At 27.1% G+C, this 20,489-nt stretch overlaps 1 protein-coding gene across 2 annotated transcripts in view; it reads left to right on the forward strand.

Moving 5' to 3' along the window:
- The first annotated feature begins 422 nt into the window (after nt 1-422).
- The window catches only part of LOC135931585 (uncharacterized), a 28,039-nt gene continuing 7,972 nt past the window's right edge, over nt 423-20,489 (forward strand). The window contains exons 1-5 of one of the 2 annotated variants that reach the window (XM_065468812.1): nt 434-561; nt 11,056-11,217; nt 14,312-14,451; nt 14,988-15,157; nt 15,396-16,543. In XM_065468812.1, the coding sequence (XP_065324884.1) occupies nt 14,412-14,451; nt 14,988-15,157; nt 15,396-16,543 (1,358 nt within the window). In that variant the 5' untranslated portion in view covers nt 434-561; nt 11,056-11,217; nt 14,312-14,411. Of the gene's footprint in view, nt 562-11,055; nt 11,218-14,311; nt 14,452-14,987; nt 15,158-15,395; nt 16,544-20,489 lie in introns of both variants that reach the window. The other variant, XM_065468813.1, reaches the window with a different exon arrangement.

The following is a 20,489-nucleotide window of genomic DNA, read 5'->3' on the forward strand; positions in this document are numbered from 1 at the left end:
AAATTATAATACAATACATAAAACGGGATTTGATAATTTTATTATTATTTTTTTATTATAAGGATTAATCAAAATCTCTTTAAACTGATATCATGGTTAAAGGGAATCTTTTTCACTCCTGTTTAATGTCCTAAGACTATTGTCAAGTGAATTATTTATAAAATCTGACTGGGGTTGCATAAGTCATAATTTAAATCCTTACATAATTTATAATAGTTTACTTCAATTTCTAACATAATATCATACTTATTAAAACTAATTCATTGAAATATTTTGATTGAAAAAATTTGATATTTATAAACAAAATATAATTAGTAATTTTCTTCCCAATTTTATGCCAAACTTTATTTCCTCCTCCATTTTAGGATATTTGATGATTGACATCACAATCCATCAAGGTTTTTATATTTTACAACGTATTACCTAAACTTTATAAAAAAAATGAAAAATTTATAGACATGCAAGTTTTACAATTTTTAAAGTTGTTAATTATTTTGACCAACCTTTGCTATGATGATGTAATTATTGGAATTGGAAATACACGATTATAATTCATTAAAAGTAAAATATATAGTTTACAATATTGATAAATTTAAAAGTAAAAAAATTTTTTAAAATTGGTAATTAATCTGCCAAGCCTGATCCAAACTCTAGTAAAATGATCTTATATATTTTATAGACTGGTTTGGAATTTATTAAATTTAATTAAAGCTTTGTATTAGGAAAATTTAAGTCCTATTCATAAAAAAATATATTCAAGCTAGACAACTAATGCAAAAATATTTTATAGACTGGGCAAAGAAATATTCAAGAGTAATTTCAAAGTGGGCTTTTTTAATCTCTAATGGCAATTCTTATATTGAAAATTTATTCTTAATAGAATATGACTTATTGTTTCTTAAGCACCTAATTTATAAATTTTATCATTTATTATAGATCATATTTTAAAAAAAAATTTAATTGCATTACTATATATTTTGAAAACATTTAATTAGAATAATATCATAAATTTCCTAGTTAGAATTTATATCATACAATAATTAACTTAAAATTAATATGTTTGATTTAGTTTTATAAACGATATAAGTTAATGTAAAATAAAACTTATTTAGGAAAATTTTTCATAGATTCACTTACAACACTTTTTTTGCTCATACCAATACAATGTTGAGATATATTGCAAAATAAAACTTATGTTAATTTCAATAAATATATGACTTTCCCAGTCTCCATTTCCACAAAAATGTTTGAAACCTTTCAATTATAATGAAGCCTGTAGTCTATACATTATTATTTTATATGCATATTCTTCATAATTAAGTTATTACTATAACAAAATTTTAGAAGTAAAAGAATTAGCAACACTTTATTTTCTTATCTATTTAGAAATTTGATGGCTAATTTTTTTTAAAAATTTATAATGGTTAATAATGATGTTATAATTGAAAGTATCAGCCAATATAAATATGACTGATGCTGTGAATATCAGACAATACTGATATCAGAGTATGCCTGAAAAATATACTTATTATTTCTACTTGAGGTTTTATCAAATAGTTATTATTTAATGATTAATATTTATATATCGATAAGTAAACAATAATGCACTAAGCTTAAGGTAAAAAAACAGGTATTAAGGTGAAAATCATATTGAACTAAGAAGCAGATAATTTATGTAATTTTTTATTAATTTCAAGGTGTGTAAATAAAAATTTTGATTTAAATCAGGTGATTTATAAAATTATTGATTTTAATAAATTAGTTAAAATTAAATTAAGAAAAAAATTCAAGATAAAAAAATATAAATGATGTGATAAAATTATATAATTTAAAAAAATTAAATAAATTACTACCTACTAGTGATCTACATTGAGTCTAATTTTTTAAGCCTGGCCCAATCTCAAACAAATTTATTATTTATTTGTCCCAAAAAACCTGACCCGAAATAAAAATTAGTTGTCTTCCCATAGCCAGAATTTATTAAAATATAGACCTTATTTCTTGCAAGAATTAAAAAATATGTCAATTTATTTGACAAAATGTAATAATATATTTAAGAATTTAAGCTTGACCTGGATGGCCCAAAATTATTTGCAAAATATTAGACCCTACCCAGCCCGAACCAAAATTTTTTAAATGGCCTAGGTTTGATTTGCAAATCTCTACTACTAATTTTAAAAATTGTAATTTTTATTAAAATCATTCTATACACTTTTTTTAGATATATTTTATTTGTGAATGAATTGTCTACCAGTCTAGTTTATTAATATCATTAATCCTCCTTACTGAAAATTTGTCAAAATTTAATTTAGGAATCCACATATAGGTCAAGGTCTGATGTAGGTTTGTAAATCAGATCCATCAATGCCACCTTTTTTAAGAAATACTTGATTCTAACAATATTTGGCACCAGGCCTATTCAAAAACTAATGTTGGATAATGAATTATTTGTAAAATATAATTTATTTCTATTCTTATTCGATTTATTATAACGAAAGAGCAAATTGTTTGATTCGTTTTAAAGATTCTTATTTTTATGTATATAAGGTTTAATGTTTAGATTTAAAAAAGAGATGTAATAATATAAATATGTATCACATCTTTTATCTTCTTCCCGCTTACCCCCAAAATATTTTTATTTCAACTAGCAGCAGTGTATTTTTTCTATTAGCGGATACAGAAAAGGAGCCACCCAAATGGATATTCATAATAAGAAAATCTTTAGTTAAAAAAATATAAATTTTAAAAAGAAATAATTAATATAATTTAGTATGTGCCGAAAATGTCTGTTAAAACTAAAAGAATCTCCACGATACCAAGAGTATTGGTTCTTTTCTTATAACAAAAGTTGATTTGGTACGGACCTTCACGTTTCTGATATACCATAATAAAATATCCTATTCTTCACCCAAATGGCCAAAATTATTTATCTTTCACCCCTTCACATCAGTTTCAAATTTTTCCATTTTCGTCTATCCACTTTATATTTTGAAAATAATATTGGTTAATTTATATGACGTTAGCTCACTTGCTAAAGAACAATCAAGATATATTTTAACAATTATTAACGGAATCAAGTGGTGTATCATAACCCTCCCCCCTCACATCCCCATAAGTACAAAATCACTTAGTTGCCTTAAAAAAACATGATACTTGCTGGATTCGAACTTAGAACAATCGGATTGTGATACACACCTGTACCGACTAGGGCACAGACGCTATTCGAAAGCATCAAATTTTTTTGAATATAAAGATAAAATTACGACGCTATCTAATATTTTAATAAAACATAAAAATTAATAAAGTTCAACGCTTTACATCATTACCCATTTATATTACGGTTCGCCAATTTTCATTTGAATGTTCTATTTTACTAACCAATTCTTTTCCTTAATCTCTTTCTCCTTAATAATTCATATATTTTAAATGTAACACCTCGTGGAATTTTGTATTTTGCTTACTATTATAATATATCATTTCATTTATGAATATCGAATTTAATCTTAAAACGTAATTAATATTTGCAAAAAAAAATATAAATATCTGGATTTAAATAATTATATCATAACAATGTTTTCCTTTCTTTATTTTTTTTTAAAACGAGTTATTAAGTTTATAATATAAGCTTTGACAAAATTAAATTATTTTTTTTACCTTTTTAGATTAGGAATTATGTAATCTGAAATATCTCCGTTTAAAATAAATAAAATCAATTATTCGATATCGGTCAAGGTGCACAAAATTTCTCCATTTCTTATGAAAGATATCGCTCTTATTGGAACCCTTTACCGAAAATATTATTTTCCTTTTTATAACTTAGCCTTCCTTATCTTCCTTTTTTTTAACTTAGCCTTCCTTATCTTCCCGCTGTAGGATTGTGAAATCAATACCCATTGTAGTTTCAATACCGTATTGATATTATCATTGTAGATTCAATATCGTAGTGATATTTTGGTATTGTAGAATCAATACCGTATTGATTTTTTAGAGATGTTTTCATCGCTTCAAATATATCGGCGGCCATTAAAATTGTAAAATATATATTCATTATATATTTTTTCATCGTTTCAAATATATGGGGGCCATTAAAGTTTTAAAATATTTATTATATATTTATTCATCGCTTCAAATATATTGGCGGCCATTAAAATTATAAAATATTTTTATGATTATATAAATGATTTTCTATTCTTTTATATAATTTTTTAAGGGAGTTTATTTATTTTACAATTCTTAATATCCTATATAAATTTTATTTGTTTAATATATACAAGTTTTCTTCATACATCATATTATTAAATCTCAAACCTTAAAATTTTAATAGACAAAAGTAAGCTAATCACAAACAAATAAGGGTTTCTATTACGTCAAAGGATCTCAATCACTCACTCTGATTAATCATTTCCTCTTGGCTTCTTAAAATCGTCATTTTATTTATTAGATGTATATATAATTATTGCAGAAAATTTTAAATAAATAAAATGTATACAAATTTTCTTCATACATCGTATTTATTGGAATCTCAAGCCTTAAAATTTTAGTAGACTAATGTAAGCAAATCACAAACAAATAAGGTTTTCTATTATGTCAAAGCATCTCAATCACTATCTATCACTCTAATTAATCATTTCCTCTTCTTGGCCTCTTAAAATCGTCATTTTATTTATTAGATGTATATATATAATTATATTTTAGCTGATTAAAATTTAACACATATATTTATGGAATACAAAATTTTTTATACAGATATAAAATTAAGTTTAAAATCAAATCTTAATGTTTAAATTATTCTTTTAAACTGAAACAACTATTTTTGTTTGTATATATATATTTTATTGCAATAATATTAAAACTGGCTGATTTCTTAATACTATTTAAATAAAAAGGATATACACAATTTTATTTCAAAAAAACAAGAAAAATATTATAAAAAGAAAATATATTCCAAAAAAGGAAACATAATTATCACAAAAAATTGAGTGTTTACACTATAATACGATTAAAATGATCTGAAGATGCATTTATCAAATATATATTTAAATTAAAATTTTTTATACAGTCCATTTTTGATAATGCAGAATATGTAATATATTTCATTTCATTTCCATTTTTACAATAAAAAATAATTGGCGTCTAGAAAATTGTAGCAGATGCTACGATATCTAATTCATACGCCCACGTTCCAAGTTGATGTTTTTTTGTATCAACCAAATGTTTTATTATGTCCTTCCCCATAAAATCAGTAAAAATATCATTATTTTCCAACAGCATCATATAAGAGATTATAGATCCCCTTATAATTGCATGGTAATCCTCGCTGCCTATGATCTCTTTGCTCTAGCAGCGATAATAACAATTTCCGTCACCAAGAACAGCCTCAAATTTAGGTTGATAACTTAAATTCTTAATTCGATGTCTTTTTATTCTTGATGACGAATGAGAATGCCTAGCCTCTGAGCATGATATTTCTTCCATGCATTATTCGTAGCAAGGTAAGGTAACGGGAAAATATCCGGCTCTTTATATAATATTATTTTAATATCGGTATTTTCTTTTTCCTCTTCCCCGATATTAAATTTTTGGAAGTAGGGCTTGAGGTTACACCTGTTATACTTTCTCTTTAATAGAGTATTATCTTTATTACTCACACTATAAAGATCGTTCTCATATACCTTATCAATTATGTATGGACCAAGCCAGTGATTGGACATTTTTCCACCCTTTCTATCCGCACGTCGTAAGTTCCAGATCAGGACCTGTTGCCCAACTTCATAAGGGATTTTATCCTTTTGCCTTTTTTGATAATCCCTTTTTTGTCTATCTTGGGCAGCAAGTATATTTTCTTTTGCCCTTTTCCATATGACTGATAGGCTCATTATTCTTTCTAATAATTCACTCTCTTCAAAGTCATTATTATTATTGATTTCTTTAACAATATCTGGCTCAATTTTCGAATTTAAGTCTGATGGCAGCTTTGCGTTCCGACCATACATCATATAAAATGTGGTGAATCTTGTAGATTTGTGGACACTGGTTCACATTGCAAACAGTACCCCCGGAAGAACCCTAGGCCATAGTGTTTGATCATCACTCAAAACCTTTAACATTAAGTTTTGAATAGTACGATTATTCCTTTCTGTTAAACCATTAGCTTGAGGATGATATGCACTGCATACGTTGCTCCGTCCCTGTCATTTTATATAGTGACCATTTCATTCACAAACTCTCGACCTTGATCATTGATTTGTATCTATTTGCAGTTGCGTAGCCATGGCGGCAAATCAGACCATAGATAAATTTACAAGTCTCTTCAGCTGTCTTTGATTTCATAGGTTCTGCCTCAACCAATTGAAATAATCAGAGGCAACTGCAATACATGTGTAGCCTTCTTCTGAAGTGGGCAGGCTGCAAAGATCAATTCCTATTTGAGCCCATGGAAGAGGTGGTATATCTATTGGATTCAAGTAGAAGAAATTTTGGAAAATCTTGTATTGGCCTTCTGACATCTATCACATGATTTTATAAAATCAATAGTGTCTTGAAATAATTTTGGCCACCAATATCTATAAACACAAAATTAACAAATTAACACCATAATAAATACCTTTCAGAGAGTTTAAGTTGAGTTTTATTAATGCTTAGGTGGGAACCAATAGCTTTAGATTCTAGGATATATCTGATCCTTGGTGAATAACAGATATTACCCTTTGTTTCTCTGCTTCATCCATTAATACTAAAGCTAATAAATAAATAGAAATTATTATTTTGTGATCACATTTACCTTCTTTATTCTTTATTTTTCTATAAAGAATATCTTCTTTAACAATAAAATTGTTTGCCGTACATCTAAAATTACTTTTTTTTTACCTGAATTATTTTCCTGTTACTAGATATTCTTTTATTGTTTGATATTTATCTGTTATTGCTTGATTTAAATTTATAATTATAAATATAAATGTACCAATTTGATTCATTAAAAATTTTGTGATATTTTAAAGCATTAGAATATTTTCCTGTTATAAGTATTAGCAATAAAGGATATTTTAGATATTTATTTGTTCCTGCTTGATATAAAATTATAATTATAAATTAAATGTACCAATTTGATCATTAAAAAATTGTGATATTTTAAAGCAGTAAAGGAAGGATATTTTCTGTCACTAAGTATTGGCAGCAAATGATATTTTTCTGTTACTTATATTCTCTTATTGTTTGATATTTAATTGTTATTGCTTGATATAAATATAATTATAAATTAAATGTACCAATTTGATTCATTAAAAATTAGGTGATATTTTAAAGCAAGTATTGGCAGCAATTGATATAAATATAATTATAAATTTAAATGTACCAATTTGATTCATTAAAAATTTTGTGATATTTTAAAGCAATAAAGAAAAATATTTTCCTGTTATAAGTATTAGCAATAAAGAATATTTTTGATATTTATCTGTACTAGCTTGATATAAAAAATTTGTGATATTTTAAAGCAGTAAAAGAAGGATATTTTCTGTCACTAAGTATTGGCAGCAAATGATATTTTTCTGTTACTTATATTCTCCTATTTTGATATTTAATTGTTATTGCTTGATATAAATATAATTATTAATTTAAGTACCGATTTCATTCATAAATTTTAGGTTTTATTCTTAAAAGTTGAGGTTCGGTCATAAATTATCAATACGGTATTGATTTTACAATATTGTAGAATCAATACCGTATTGAATTTAGATGGTATTGTTTTTACAATACTACACCGGCTCAAAATATTTAAATAAAAAATGATTTTTTTTGGTACTTTCTTCACTTTATTACAATAATTTTTATTCAACTCTTTGATAATTTTTTACTGAATAAAAATATTATTTAGGAATATCCCTTTAAATTTTTTAAAGTATGAGAAATAGCTTTTTTTAATATTTTTATTTAAAAAAATGAAAAATAAATTATTATCAACACGAATTGAATTCGAGTAGCAGATATTTCTACGGATATATTTTTTGCTGGTTGTTAAATTTTGCAGTAAAAAGGCAATCAACACCTGTAACTGTAACTATTGAAAATTTTCGTGCATCTGATTATTTAACCTTATGTGGCCCTGACCCCCCAAAACTGCGCATGACAATGGAGATACACAATTTGGAAATGAGAGTTCTTTGTAATTTTCAATGGAGAAGTTATTAGTTTTTGTCAATACTTATTCAAACAATTTTTGAATTTTATGTTTTCATAAAAAAATTTTGCTAAGCATAAATTTTGGATTCACATTTATCGGATTGCAAAGTTACAAAAAAATATGATTGAAATAAAGACATAAAATAGGGTCTCTAAACTAAATAAAAATGTGCTGTTTTATCGGGGATAATTTTATGTAATCATGGATGGGCAAAAGTTACTATTACTAAACTAAATTGCTCAAACTATAAATATATAAAAATGTAATGCATTAGCCTTAAGAGTGTGACCTGGTATGGGCTAGGCAGTTTTTGAACTAGGACACCCTATTTTCGTTTGTTTGAAGTTTTTGGTGTCATTCTTATTTTTCGTATTTTGTTGTGTATTTTTCGTTTTACTTTTTCAGCTGTTTAGTCGAAGCTATATAGCCAGATTAACAGCCGGCTGTTTAGCTATAAGTCAAACTGGGACATAATTTATATATGTATCAATAAATTTACATATTTTGAAAAATTGGATGAATTAGTATTACTTTATCATTATAATCGTGATTTTTTAACCCTATTTTAAAATAAAATCCATTTAATTTGGGAAGAAAAAATACCATATTTAATCGATATAATAAAAACTACTTTTATAATATAAATAAATAAGAATACTGGAAATAAGGAAGATAACAGATCTTCGGACCCCAAAGACTATTCCCTTCCTAAAATCTATAATCCGCTTCCAACATTATTATGAATAAGGATACAAAATATTTATATAATATCTTCACTCATTTATAATTAATTTTTCACTTAATCGAACTACGAATGAAAATTTTTATCTGGTATATAAATTTATCATATTACTCTCCTGGTAAACATTTTCCCTCTCTTTCTATGATTAATTTCTAGACCAAACTGAAAAAGATTAAACCATGATCTATTTGAAAAATGAGTTATTTTATTATAAACCACATTATATCTTTCATATTTTTTTCATTAGATAAATTTATTGTTCTTATGGTAAAGTTTTTGTATGCTTATCTCGTATTAGCTTTTATCATTTCGTTTCACTAAATATTCTTATTTTTTTTAGAAGTTTAGTAACTAAGAACCATTACCAATCCTTACATTTTTTTAAAGTAAATTGTAACTAGAAGTGAAAGTTATATTTTTACGCCACAAACTAATTTAACCGTCATATTTTTTTTAACCTAACTAACGTAAACCCTAAATAGTAATATTTAAATTTACTTGCCTATCCCCAAATAACGTATATAATTTATATTGTTTCTTATAAAAAATATCAGATACCTGCAGAGGTACCATTAACACGGCCCAGTTTTTTAAAAAATTCGGCCCGGTCCGGCTTTATGATTCGGCCTGGATATTTTTTAAATATATTATATTTATTTTTATTGCTTAAAATATAAGGCACGGCCCGGGTATTTAAAAAAATATTCCTTAGGCTCGACCCGGATATAATGGGCCGGTACGACCGGGCCTGCAGGTCTCTGAAAAAAATATATGTAAGATATAAAATATGATATTGTTATTTTTATTATTTTTCATTGGGAAGCGGTTTTGAAATTTTTTGTTCGATAAGCAAGAACGTTTTGTAATAAATTCCGAATTTTCTTTAAAGCGCATGCCACCGGAGCTGATGATGGTATAATTCTTCGTCAAAAAATTCAGAAAAGAATGGTATTTCTTAGTTTTCTGTCGATTTTTAAATATGATATTGGTTTATTTATATTTATTTCACTCTGTAAAAGCCCTAGCAATATATATTTATGGTTAAATCTAAAAATATTAAATATAAATAATCAATTTGATAACGATAAGATAACGTATCAATCTAATCTATTAACCCGATCCACTATTGGATGACAATAATTACACAAATGTTTTAATATTTATTTCTATATTTATTTTAAATTGAAGTATTTATTGTAATTAGGCCATGGAAGAGATATATTATCCGAGTCCGAGATATAAAATATATCTATCTAATTTTTAAAATAAAATATTAGACCATAGTCGGAAAGGAAATTGTGCCAAAATTATTTTTTGAAGGAAACAGCTGAGCAAAAAAATGAAATCCTTATTTTTAAAAAAAATAAATTTTAAATTGAGTGGACGTAAATATAAAAAAAATTAAATATTTCACTTTAAAAATGATTTTTTTTAGAAAAACGAATTTTATCACAGCTAGTCGCAAAAATATACTATTTAATTTATTTATGAAAGATTATTTTAAATCTATATTTGCCATATCATTTTCTTTCTATTTTTTAAAAAAATATATATAATTTTAATCTTGAATTTTCGAAATATTTTTTACCTTTTTTGGTTTCAGGTTATGAAATCTAATATTTTCGATGGCGGGGCATTAATTTTTTTTATATAAAAGGTAATCAGTTTTAAAATATTTACCTTTTCTTTAGTATTGGAATATTAATATAATATATATTTTAAAGTCTTTTTCCTTTAAAATTTACTCCCCAACATGTGAGTCTGTCGCGAATTAGATTTTGGTTATTAAACAATAAGAACATTTGGCGATGCCAATTTGATTGATTGGACTAGGCTGATTTTAATTTTTTAGGAATAATTTTTTGTTTATAATTATAGTTGAATAATGCTGAATTTTTAGTAGAGATCTGCATCGGGCTTAAATGTCATTAGGTCCGGCCCGTAAAAAAATGTATCTTAGTCCAAACCAAAATTTTCAAAAAATAGACTCACCTAAGATCAAAATAAATTCGGATCCCAGGGATGAATTGGGTCGGGCCTTGCAGATCACTAATTTTTAGCTCCTTTAACTAGCTAAAAACAGTTAAACCTAATTTTTTATTCACCTCAAACTCGGATATTTTTTGAAAATATAAAGAAGGCTGAAATGAATTACTCCAGTCTCAACGCTTAGTGGATATTCTTTGACGTGCGCATATTAGGTTCAACCTAATTCCGATTTTGCCCAACTGTTTATAACAATTTAATTAGCTAATTATATTCTTAAATTGGATAATCTGGTTCATGATACAATACTCAGGTAAAACCCATAATTTTTTGGCTAAAAACTCTTAATCTGGGTAATTTTGATAAAAATCAGACAATACGCTTATATATTTTCAAAATAAATGTGCGAATGAAGGATAGCTATTCCGCACATACTGGAATACATTTCCGGCAATTAGAATATTAAGAATTTTAAAATTACACGATCAAGATAAATAATTTAAAATACAGTGAATTTTTACCACGAACCTTTGAGTCATTTTTTTAAATTTTTATGTTTGCAATGCAATATACCGATTGGTTAAGAATTATGATAATTTTATTTTTAGAGATTCTCTTCAACCATATTAATCAAAAATAATAAACAAAAAAATTTAAGCAAAACATAATTGTGTTCCTAAAAAAGGTAACAATAGTTGAATTTTAAAATATTTGATTATATAATATTTCTAAGGAATTAGAAGTCTTAGATTCGAAAGTTTGTATTTTATATTTTCTGCTAAATTTTATTTAAAAAACAAAATATATATTGGCTAAGGCATTACATTTATTGCTTTATTTTTTAACATTGTTGGTAAATTTGTAAGCGATTTTTATTTAAAAATCTCATTTTCTCTGAAATGATTTTTAAAAATTCGACCTGGCTTAAAAATGTTAACAAATTCCTGGTTCAATTTAAAGAAAAAATCAGATCAACCTAAATTTTTTTAATTAATGTAAAATCATATATTGAAAAATGGTTTAATATATATTTTATATATATTTTAGGGCTGTACTTATATTACTCCTTCAATACTCCATTGGGGTTTATAATGGTTAGTTTAATTTTACCTAAAAATATAAATTAAGATATATTCATTTGAAATTGGGGTTTATTAAACGCGTCTGGAGCAGTTATGTTATTGTTTTTTAGGAGTATTGAAGGGTTAAGGATCGTACCTGGGCTGATTTTTGAATTTCAAATTAGGCTGATATTTACTATAAAAAACCGATCCGATATTTATTTGTTTGGGTATTTTATGATTTTATATATAATTCTAGGGATGCACGATCGGATAGCGCCGATGTTTCACCTTTTTTAAAATTTCGGTTATCGACCGTTATTATAAAACTTTCCATTCCAATAAAATGGCGTCTTAATTAAAAAAAATTTATTTCATTTGTCTATTACTTATTCTGTAAATAGATAATGTTTTTAGATTCATGAATAACTGATCACTATAATATATTTTAGATTCATGAATATAAACTATAACTGTTCACAATTATATATTTAAATGACTTGTATTATAATATAGTTAAATTATAAATGTTATACTATTACAAAGTATATGAGATGAGTAGATGTAATGTATGCATTAAAAATTAAAACGATTAGTATTTACAGAATACAAAATCAGATATGATATCTGATCGGTAATCGGCCGATATCAATGACTTCTATTATAATATAGTTAAATTATAAATGTTATACTATTACAAAGTATATGAGATGAGTAGATGTAATGTATGCATTAAAAATTAAAACGATTAGTATTTACAGAATACAAAATCAGATATGATATCTGATCTGTAATCGGCCGATATCAATTTAATATTAGTAATATCAAATCGGCCTCCAAAAAGTGGTATCGGTACACCTCTAATAATTTTAATTATATAATATTTTTTTATTTTATACAGAATTCCATAATAATAATAATAAATTAATAAAAAGTAACCAAAATTCATTTGTAAAAATTATTTTAAAATATGAAATAACTAAAAATGTCATATTAATTTTTGTCAAATTATATACATCAAGAAAAGGATTATGAAATATCTAAAGAGTTATTCCGTTTGTATTGTTAAACCCGTCGATTTAGACAATATTTTAAAACGGCTAACTTAAGACTTTAGCCAATAGTAAATTAGCCAAGCTTGAACATTTTGCCTACACAGATGCAGAAAGATTTGGACATCTATTAGCAAAATTTCGAGGCATAGATAACACTATTTTGGTCAAAATAAATCTTGATTTAGTCGTTTTTAAAAATCAACTAAATCGATTCTTTAAACAACGATAGATGGTAAGTGTAAAAATCAATCTATATACCGGATCGGTATAGGTTATCATATGGGTTGTAGAAATATAGGACGATATCAGATTAAAATTTTTTATATCAGCAGCCCTAATTTTTTTATTGGTCATGTTTTCAATTTTCCTTTGAAACAATTCGCCAAAAATAACCAAAATTATTCCAAATATCGAAATTTAAAATCACGTTAAAAAAATTCAGGGCTTGAAAATGAATATTTTTTTTCGAATGCATGTCTAAAATTTTTACCTTTGCAGATCTCTCTGATTTGCTTATAGATAGTGTTGTTAAAAGGCTCATTTTGAGCCGATTTTTTAAGAAGGCTAACTCAATATTTTAGCCAGAAAAAGATTGTTTAAGCCTCGAGATTTCTATAATATATGTCTGGACCTTTATTCTTCCTATGAGCAAATCCTTTAGGCTTGCGTAATATTTTTCTGGAAGAAATATTGAGTTAGCCGTTTTTAAAAATCGGCTCAAAACGAGCCGTTTAACAACACTACTTATAGATTTTTAGTATTTTTTATATAAAAAATATGCCCCTGTACCTTGGCCGGGCCTGCAGGTCTCTTTTATATATAAACACATAATATTCAAATTTATTTACACATCAAGCTGTAAAACTATTTCGTATGTTACCGCGCCGTTTTTACGGTCATCAATATTATTTTTTTTTACGATTAGTTCCTTATACATTTTATTAAAACACTAATTATTTCCCTCCTTGCTTCTTTTCAATAAATTCTTTTTTTTACTTATATATTTAATGAATATCAATATTGACTGAGTAAGTTTGAATGACAAGCCCAAAATTATTTTCCTTTTTTTGAGAGGGAGGAGGGTTATTTTAGATAATTTTTTAAAAGAATTAATAGGGGAATTATTTTCCATGATTCGAGTTGAATAAATTAGAAAAATTTTATTTAAAAAAAAGTTTTTAGATCAGGAAGTAAATATAATTATTCGAAGTTTATTATTTTTTAGAAATTTTAATCGTTATTTTCCATGAAATTAGTTCTAATTTTATATGTTATTTTTAAAATCATTTAGATTCGAAAAGGGCTAAACTTAAATTTGAAAAATTTTGAAGAAAAAGAAAATCCCATTCAAAGATATCTGAAGATAAACATAATTCCCCCAAAAATCAAGCATGTCTTTGGAAATTTTACCGCCTCCGAATCTCGCTCAAAGTTAACCATGATTACTTATTTATTTTTGCAAATATTAGCTATTTTCCTTCTATCAATTTTCTGTTTGCATTCAAAATCACTTGAATTGTTTGAGTATTTTTTTTTTAATATAAAGGTGACTCTCAGGGTTATCCAACTCTGGCTAGGTCCGTGGTTCAAAAATAAATTTAACGATATGCCTATAGGCCTACCCCCCCCCCCCCCCCCCTCCCAGCTCCTTTAAAAGAAATGCCCACCCAAACCCGTTTTAGATCTCCAATTGGCTGGTTTCCATTTAAATTATTTTAACAATACTATATTAATTCTTTTCGGTCGTTATTTTATAATTTATCCTAATTCTTATACTTTCTCATAATTGAGCAAAAATCGTTGAAGATTTTTTTTGGAGAGAGATTTTTGATCAAATTTTACCTAAAAATTCCAAGAGAGTTATTATAATAACGTATTTCACCTCGAATATTAGGCCGTGAAACATGTGATCTATTTAATATTTCATCTATCACACTATCTTGTTGATATGAAATCTATTCATTTAGGTTATGGATATGGAACGGTGGCCGTTTTGCTCATAAGCCTTTTGTCCTTGCTGGGTGTTGTCCTAGTTCCCTTCCTCTCTAAAACGTATTACTCTTACCTGATTCTGGGTCTCATAGCGTTGGCCATTGGAACTATGTCTGGTGACGCCTTTCTGCATCTAATTCCACAAGTATAATAATTAATATCGTTATATTATTTTTTTGAATCCTCAAGAAAAGAATGTATTTCCTAAAATTTCCGCTAAGAAATGTAATTGTATAATGATTAAAAGGTGATTAGTTATTACTCAACAAAAAAATGAAAGAGAATATATATATAGTATTGTTAATTTTTTTTCCTTCTTAACGCATATTTCAATTCAATTAATTTTGTATCCATTTTTTAAAAATATTTTACCATCAATTCAGGCTCTAGGTCTTCACGAGCATAATAGTCACGACACTCACTCTCATTTGTCTTCCCTCATCTCAAATAACTCGGTTTCTGCATCCGCCTCGACTACGCCCTCTGGTAGGTTGGCGGAGAAGCTTTTGGGCGATGACCATCACCACCACCCTGCCAGTCAGGATTTCGTGTGGAAGCTCCTTGTCGTGCTCGCGACCATTTTTGTATTTCACATAATGGAGCTGCTCCTTAGATGGCTTCAAGAGCGCACAGACTCCAGAAACAACCATAAATCTGATGATCCCACTTTGTCTCGCCACCATCATCATGGTCAAGGTCACTCCCATGGTGGTCACGCCCACCTTATTATACCCGTCTCAGCCTTCGCATCCCTTAAACCAGTATCCATCTCTAAAACTTCTGTGGCAGCAGGTGTTAATGATGGCACAGCCTCCACCAACTCTCTCAAAATTCGCATGCCCATCGTGTTGAACGGCACTCCTGATCCTCCAACACTCGACACTGTTAAATTCATTTCTCGAGGAGCAGCTGATGATGACGATGACGGCGGTAGTCAAGTCGGCCTTCATGAACATAACCGCAATCGTCGCGTTGGCCCCAACATTTCTGCTTGGACGGCACGACTTGTTTCTGTTTTAACCGGGAAAAAAACACGTTATCCCACTAATACAAATCCTCAACGAGGTAATAAAGAAATCCGTCTATGCCCGCATCATTATCTGGAGAAGCACGACAACCATCTCGACCTTATCCGTAGTGATTGCAACGTCAAAGCTCGGGATGAACCATTTACCTCCTCATTATCTTCTTCCAGAGACAAGAACTTAACCGGAGGGTTCTCAGACAAAAAATCCTTAGCACCCATTCCCTCTTCCTCACCTCCCGGGAAGAGCTCTGTTGTTACGCTTCCTTCCCGATCTAGCCCTTCTTTGCCCCTCGAATTTTCCGCTATAGATAAAAGTTCCATGAGCGATGATACACCCGTCTTACTCCGCCTCTGCCTCAAAAGTAGCCATGAAAACATAAAATCCTCATCCGCCATCGTGCTACCTCAAATCTCATCCGATCTTTCCGACAGCAATTCTTCTTGTCATAGTGAACGCCATAAGTGTGCCCCTTCTAAAGAAATCGTCGAACGCGTTGAACATAGGTGCGAAGTTTTTTTAAAAATTTTTATAATTATTTTTCGTATAATTAGATTCTTTTTAATATTGATAAACATGCAAAATTTTTTAATTTACGACCATTTATTTATAATTATCTAACTTTTTTTAAAATTAAATCAATAATAATTATTTTCCCATTACAACAAAATATGTGTGAAAAGTAATTCTTATTTTTATAACTATTTATTATAAATGTAAAATGTATAAAATGCAATTTTAAAAAATATATACTATTCAAAGTTAAATAGTTCGTTAAATTATTATGCAGGTCAAAGATTTTAAAAATTAATTATGTCTAAGACATCATTTAAATTTGACATATACGCTATAAAAAACTTCCTTTAAATTATTTATGATTTATAAAAGATATAAGCTATAAAATATGTATAATTATTATTGCTATAGATTAAATTAAATGAAAATAAACGTTTCGAACTATATTAAAATCTCTTTTAGTGAATGGAGATTGAACCAAGATAGAAATTTATCTTCAATTCTTCTATTATATTTCATTGCCACTTTGCTTAAGGCCATTCAGTTACTATTATTATTTAATAGAAATTTTTAAATTTACTTGAATGAATGGTATGAAGCATTATCTTTTGAAAAATTAATTCCCCGGGTGGAAACCACGCTTCGATTATTTAAAAAGTGAAATTTCATTGACTACACAGCTAAGCCTTTTCCAACCATATAACCCCACACCATTTGCGGAGAATTTAACTACTCTTTAAGACAATTCGAATTGAGGCTTCGTTTTTTTGTGTGATCAAAACATCTCATATTCCAAAGCAAATCTTGATTCATCACTGAAAATAATGTGTTGCATTATCTCTCATGCTAATCTTTCTTTTCGCTTTTGAAGGTTTAATAATAGAAGCTTTTGATCTTGGAAATTAAAGACAAATGAAACCTTTCATATATATATATATTGTTATGAAACCTTATAGAAACAAATAATAATTCGCATGCAATATTTTATTGCAGCTTATTGAAATGATCATGTAAAATTTATTACGAATGTTCTTTGATTAAGGCTTGAAATTAAATGCCTATTTTCATTCACTAAGCCTCTTCAGTAAAATGTCATCCATTGCTTATAGAAGTTTGTTTGAAGGCTTTTGGACATTTTGAACCTTATTTTTTCATAAAATGGTTGACTCTGCCAATCGCAAATGTTTGAGTTATTTATATTATAATTTTTCTTCAATTAAAATTTACATTTTTATATAACTTATGTTATCTTTTATATAATAAATATTCTAGTGCGTAGCCAGAGAATTTACTATGGGGAGGGTGGGTTTTTTAAATATTGATAAAAAGATTTGGAACTTGATAATTTATTAGAACTAATGCTCAAAAATTACCATCATTATTTAGTATTTATATTCAATAGTCCAGAGTCAAAATGACTACGCAATGATAGGTCCTGCACTCCAAAATAAATAATTGCCTCAGTAATAAATTTTATTCTTTAGCTAATTTGATTCTATTTTTATCTATATGCAATAATATAGAAATAACACCACCTCTTTCAATGGGAATTCTTATTATATTGTGTATTTATAATAATAATTCAATGGATTTCCTATATTTACGAAATAGTTGAGTAACTAGGGTTTTAAATTTAATTTGATTTTTTCCTGGCATATTTTGGAGCAAACAAAACATATTTTACAGTAAGTCCCACTATGTCTCACAGAATAAACAATCCATAATCATTTGCATTCTATAACCACATGAATTTTGGGAATATAAATCTATGAATATAGTTTTGAAGATAAAATTATTTTTAAATTAAAGAATTTCATGTATTTTGTTTCTAAAATCCAATTAGTGTTGTTATAATAAAAATTAATTTTCTTTTTTATTCAAGTTTTTTAAAAAAATAATAATAACTTAAAATGAAAAAAATTACTTTTATGCCTAGCTTTTTAAGAAGTAGGATTTTCTCTCTTAAGGAGAGATTATTGTCTAAAAAATTATTGTGAACTTAGTATAAATTCTAAAAATTATAAAATTTTAATAAAACAAAAAAAATGGAAAATGCAGTCATTGAAATATTATAATATATTTTAATTTTATATCATCATGGGCCATTGGATAAAATATCCAAGAGTAATAATTATAATTAATATAAGGGCTGCACCGATATTACTATCGGATCGGCGCCGATATTGAACGTTAAAAAATACCAGATCGGCCGATATACATTTTTTTGCGGATTGAATATTATCGATTTGTATATTTTAATCATCTATTAATAGATTAAAATGAAATATAATTATATTACTATTATTGAATATACATAGTAATTTATTTTTTATAACTTGTTTATATCATAAGAAAATGATTCTCAACTCAATTAATAGAGTATATATATAAAAAATTTTACCCAAGAATTTGCAGTTTAGTCAAACCTCTTATTTTTATTTTTATACACATTTTTAATTAATTTTTTTAACTAACTTGAATGGGATGAAATATTGTAAATGTGATATCCCATTCTCATAATAAATCTTCATAACTCCTATAAAATGTGAATAAAAAGAAAATTACCCAGAATTTTTTTATTTGTCTATTGTTCATTCCATTGTTTTTTTTAAGAAAAATATAGTAAATAAAAAATATGAATTTAAATTATTAGCTTTTGTATAACTTTGAATTATTATAATATATTATTTTTAAAGCATTTTAATTTTTATGTCAGATATATGGAATTTAAATTTATTTTTAATTGATAAAGATAATTTTACAAAATGTTTTATCTTCTTCCTTCTCATTATATTGTAGTTTAAATTTATTAAACGGGCCTTGTGGTACAAATCTTAGCTTATGTGATGCGGGTGAAGATTTTGTGATTTACGCGGAGTATTTCTAAAGCAACTAGAAATTTATCCAGTTTTTTTAAGAAAATTTTTGAACGTTTGTACAAATCTCTCCGCTTCCTCCTTGGATCTTGGGTGATATGGCGATATTAAAATATGTTTGGTGTATTTTACATTAAATTCTTTAAAAAAAATTTCCTGAAATGGCGGTCGTTATAAGTCACAATTCTCTTTTCCCACCTGATCATAGTTTTTTCAGCAGCCGATAACGTTCTTGATGCGAACACAATAGGTTTATCACTATCCGATGAAATAGAATGAGATAATATATTGCACCGATTCATTAATTTGAAGCATCCGTTGCTAACGTGATGTATATCTTTAGATTATAGTGTACCAATATCGTTGTCTGTATGATTATGTTTTTTAGCAACTTCATCGCTTCCTCTTGTTCTAATTCCCATTTCCATTCTTTATTTTTATGTAACAAATTATATAGTGGTGTGTCTATTGTTGAATAATTTGGTATATATTTATGGTAATAATTATTAAAACTCTGAACCTCCTTTTTATTTTATTGTCGGTGCTTTCGTTATTGCATCTAAATGTTTTTTAGTCAGCGATTTACTCTTTTTATTAATTTTATACCCTAAATATTCGATATCTTCCGCAAAAAAATTACATTTCGTTTCTCTTAATATTTTAAATACCTTGTGCAAATTGTTTTCATGCTCCTTTACTGTTAACCCACTTACTATTATATCATTCAAGTAAACTGCTGTCCCTAGTAGACCTTTTAGTGGGGAATCTATGGCACTTTGAAATATAGCTAGACTAAAGCAATTCCAAATGGTAGTCTATTATACCTATATAATCCATTCGGGATATTGATCACCACATATGTCTTGGAGTCTACGTCCAATTCAATTTCATGGTAGGTATATAAATCGACAGTTGTAAAATGTGCTCCTCCTCCAATGGCTGCCAATGTTTCATCAATTCTTGATAGGATATATTGTTCAGTTAAAGATTCATTGTTTATCGTTTTTCGTAAATTCCCACAGATTCTAATAGTCTTATCCGTTTTTTAAGGTAGGGACTA

This window comes from Gordionus sp. m RMFG-2023, chromosome 1 (assembly GCF_954871325.1).
Source record: "Gordionus sp. m RMFG-2023 chromosome 1, tfGorSpeb1-WG-v2, whole genome shotgun sequence".
Classification (NCBI taxonomy): domain Eukaryota; kingdom Metazoa; phylum Nematomorpha; class Gordioida; order Chordodea; family Parachordodidae; genus Gordionus; species Gordionus sp. m RMFG-2023.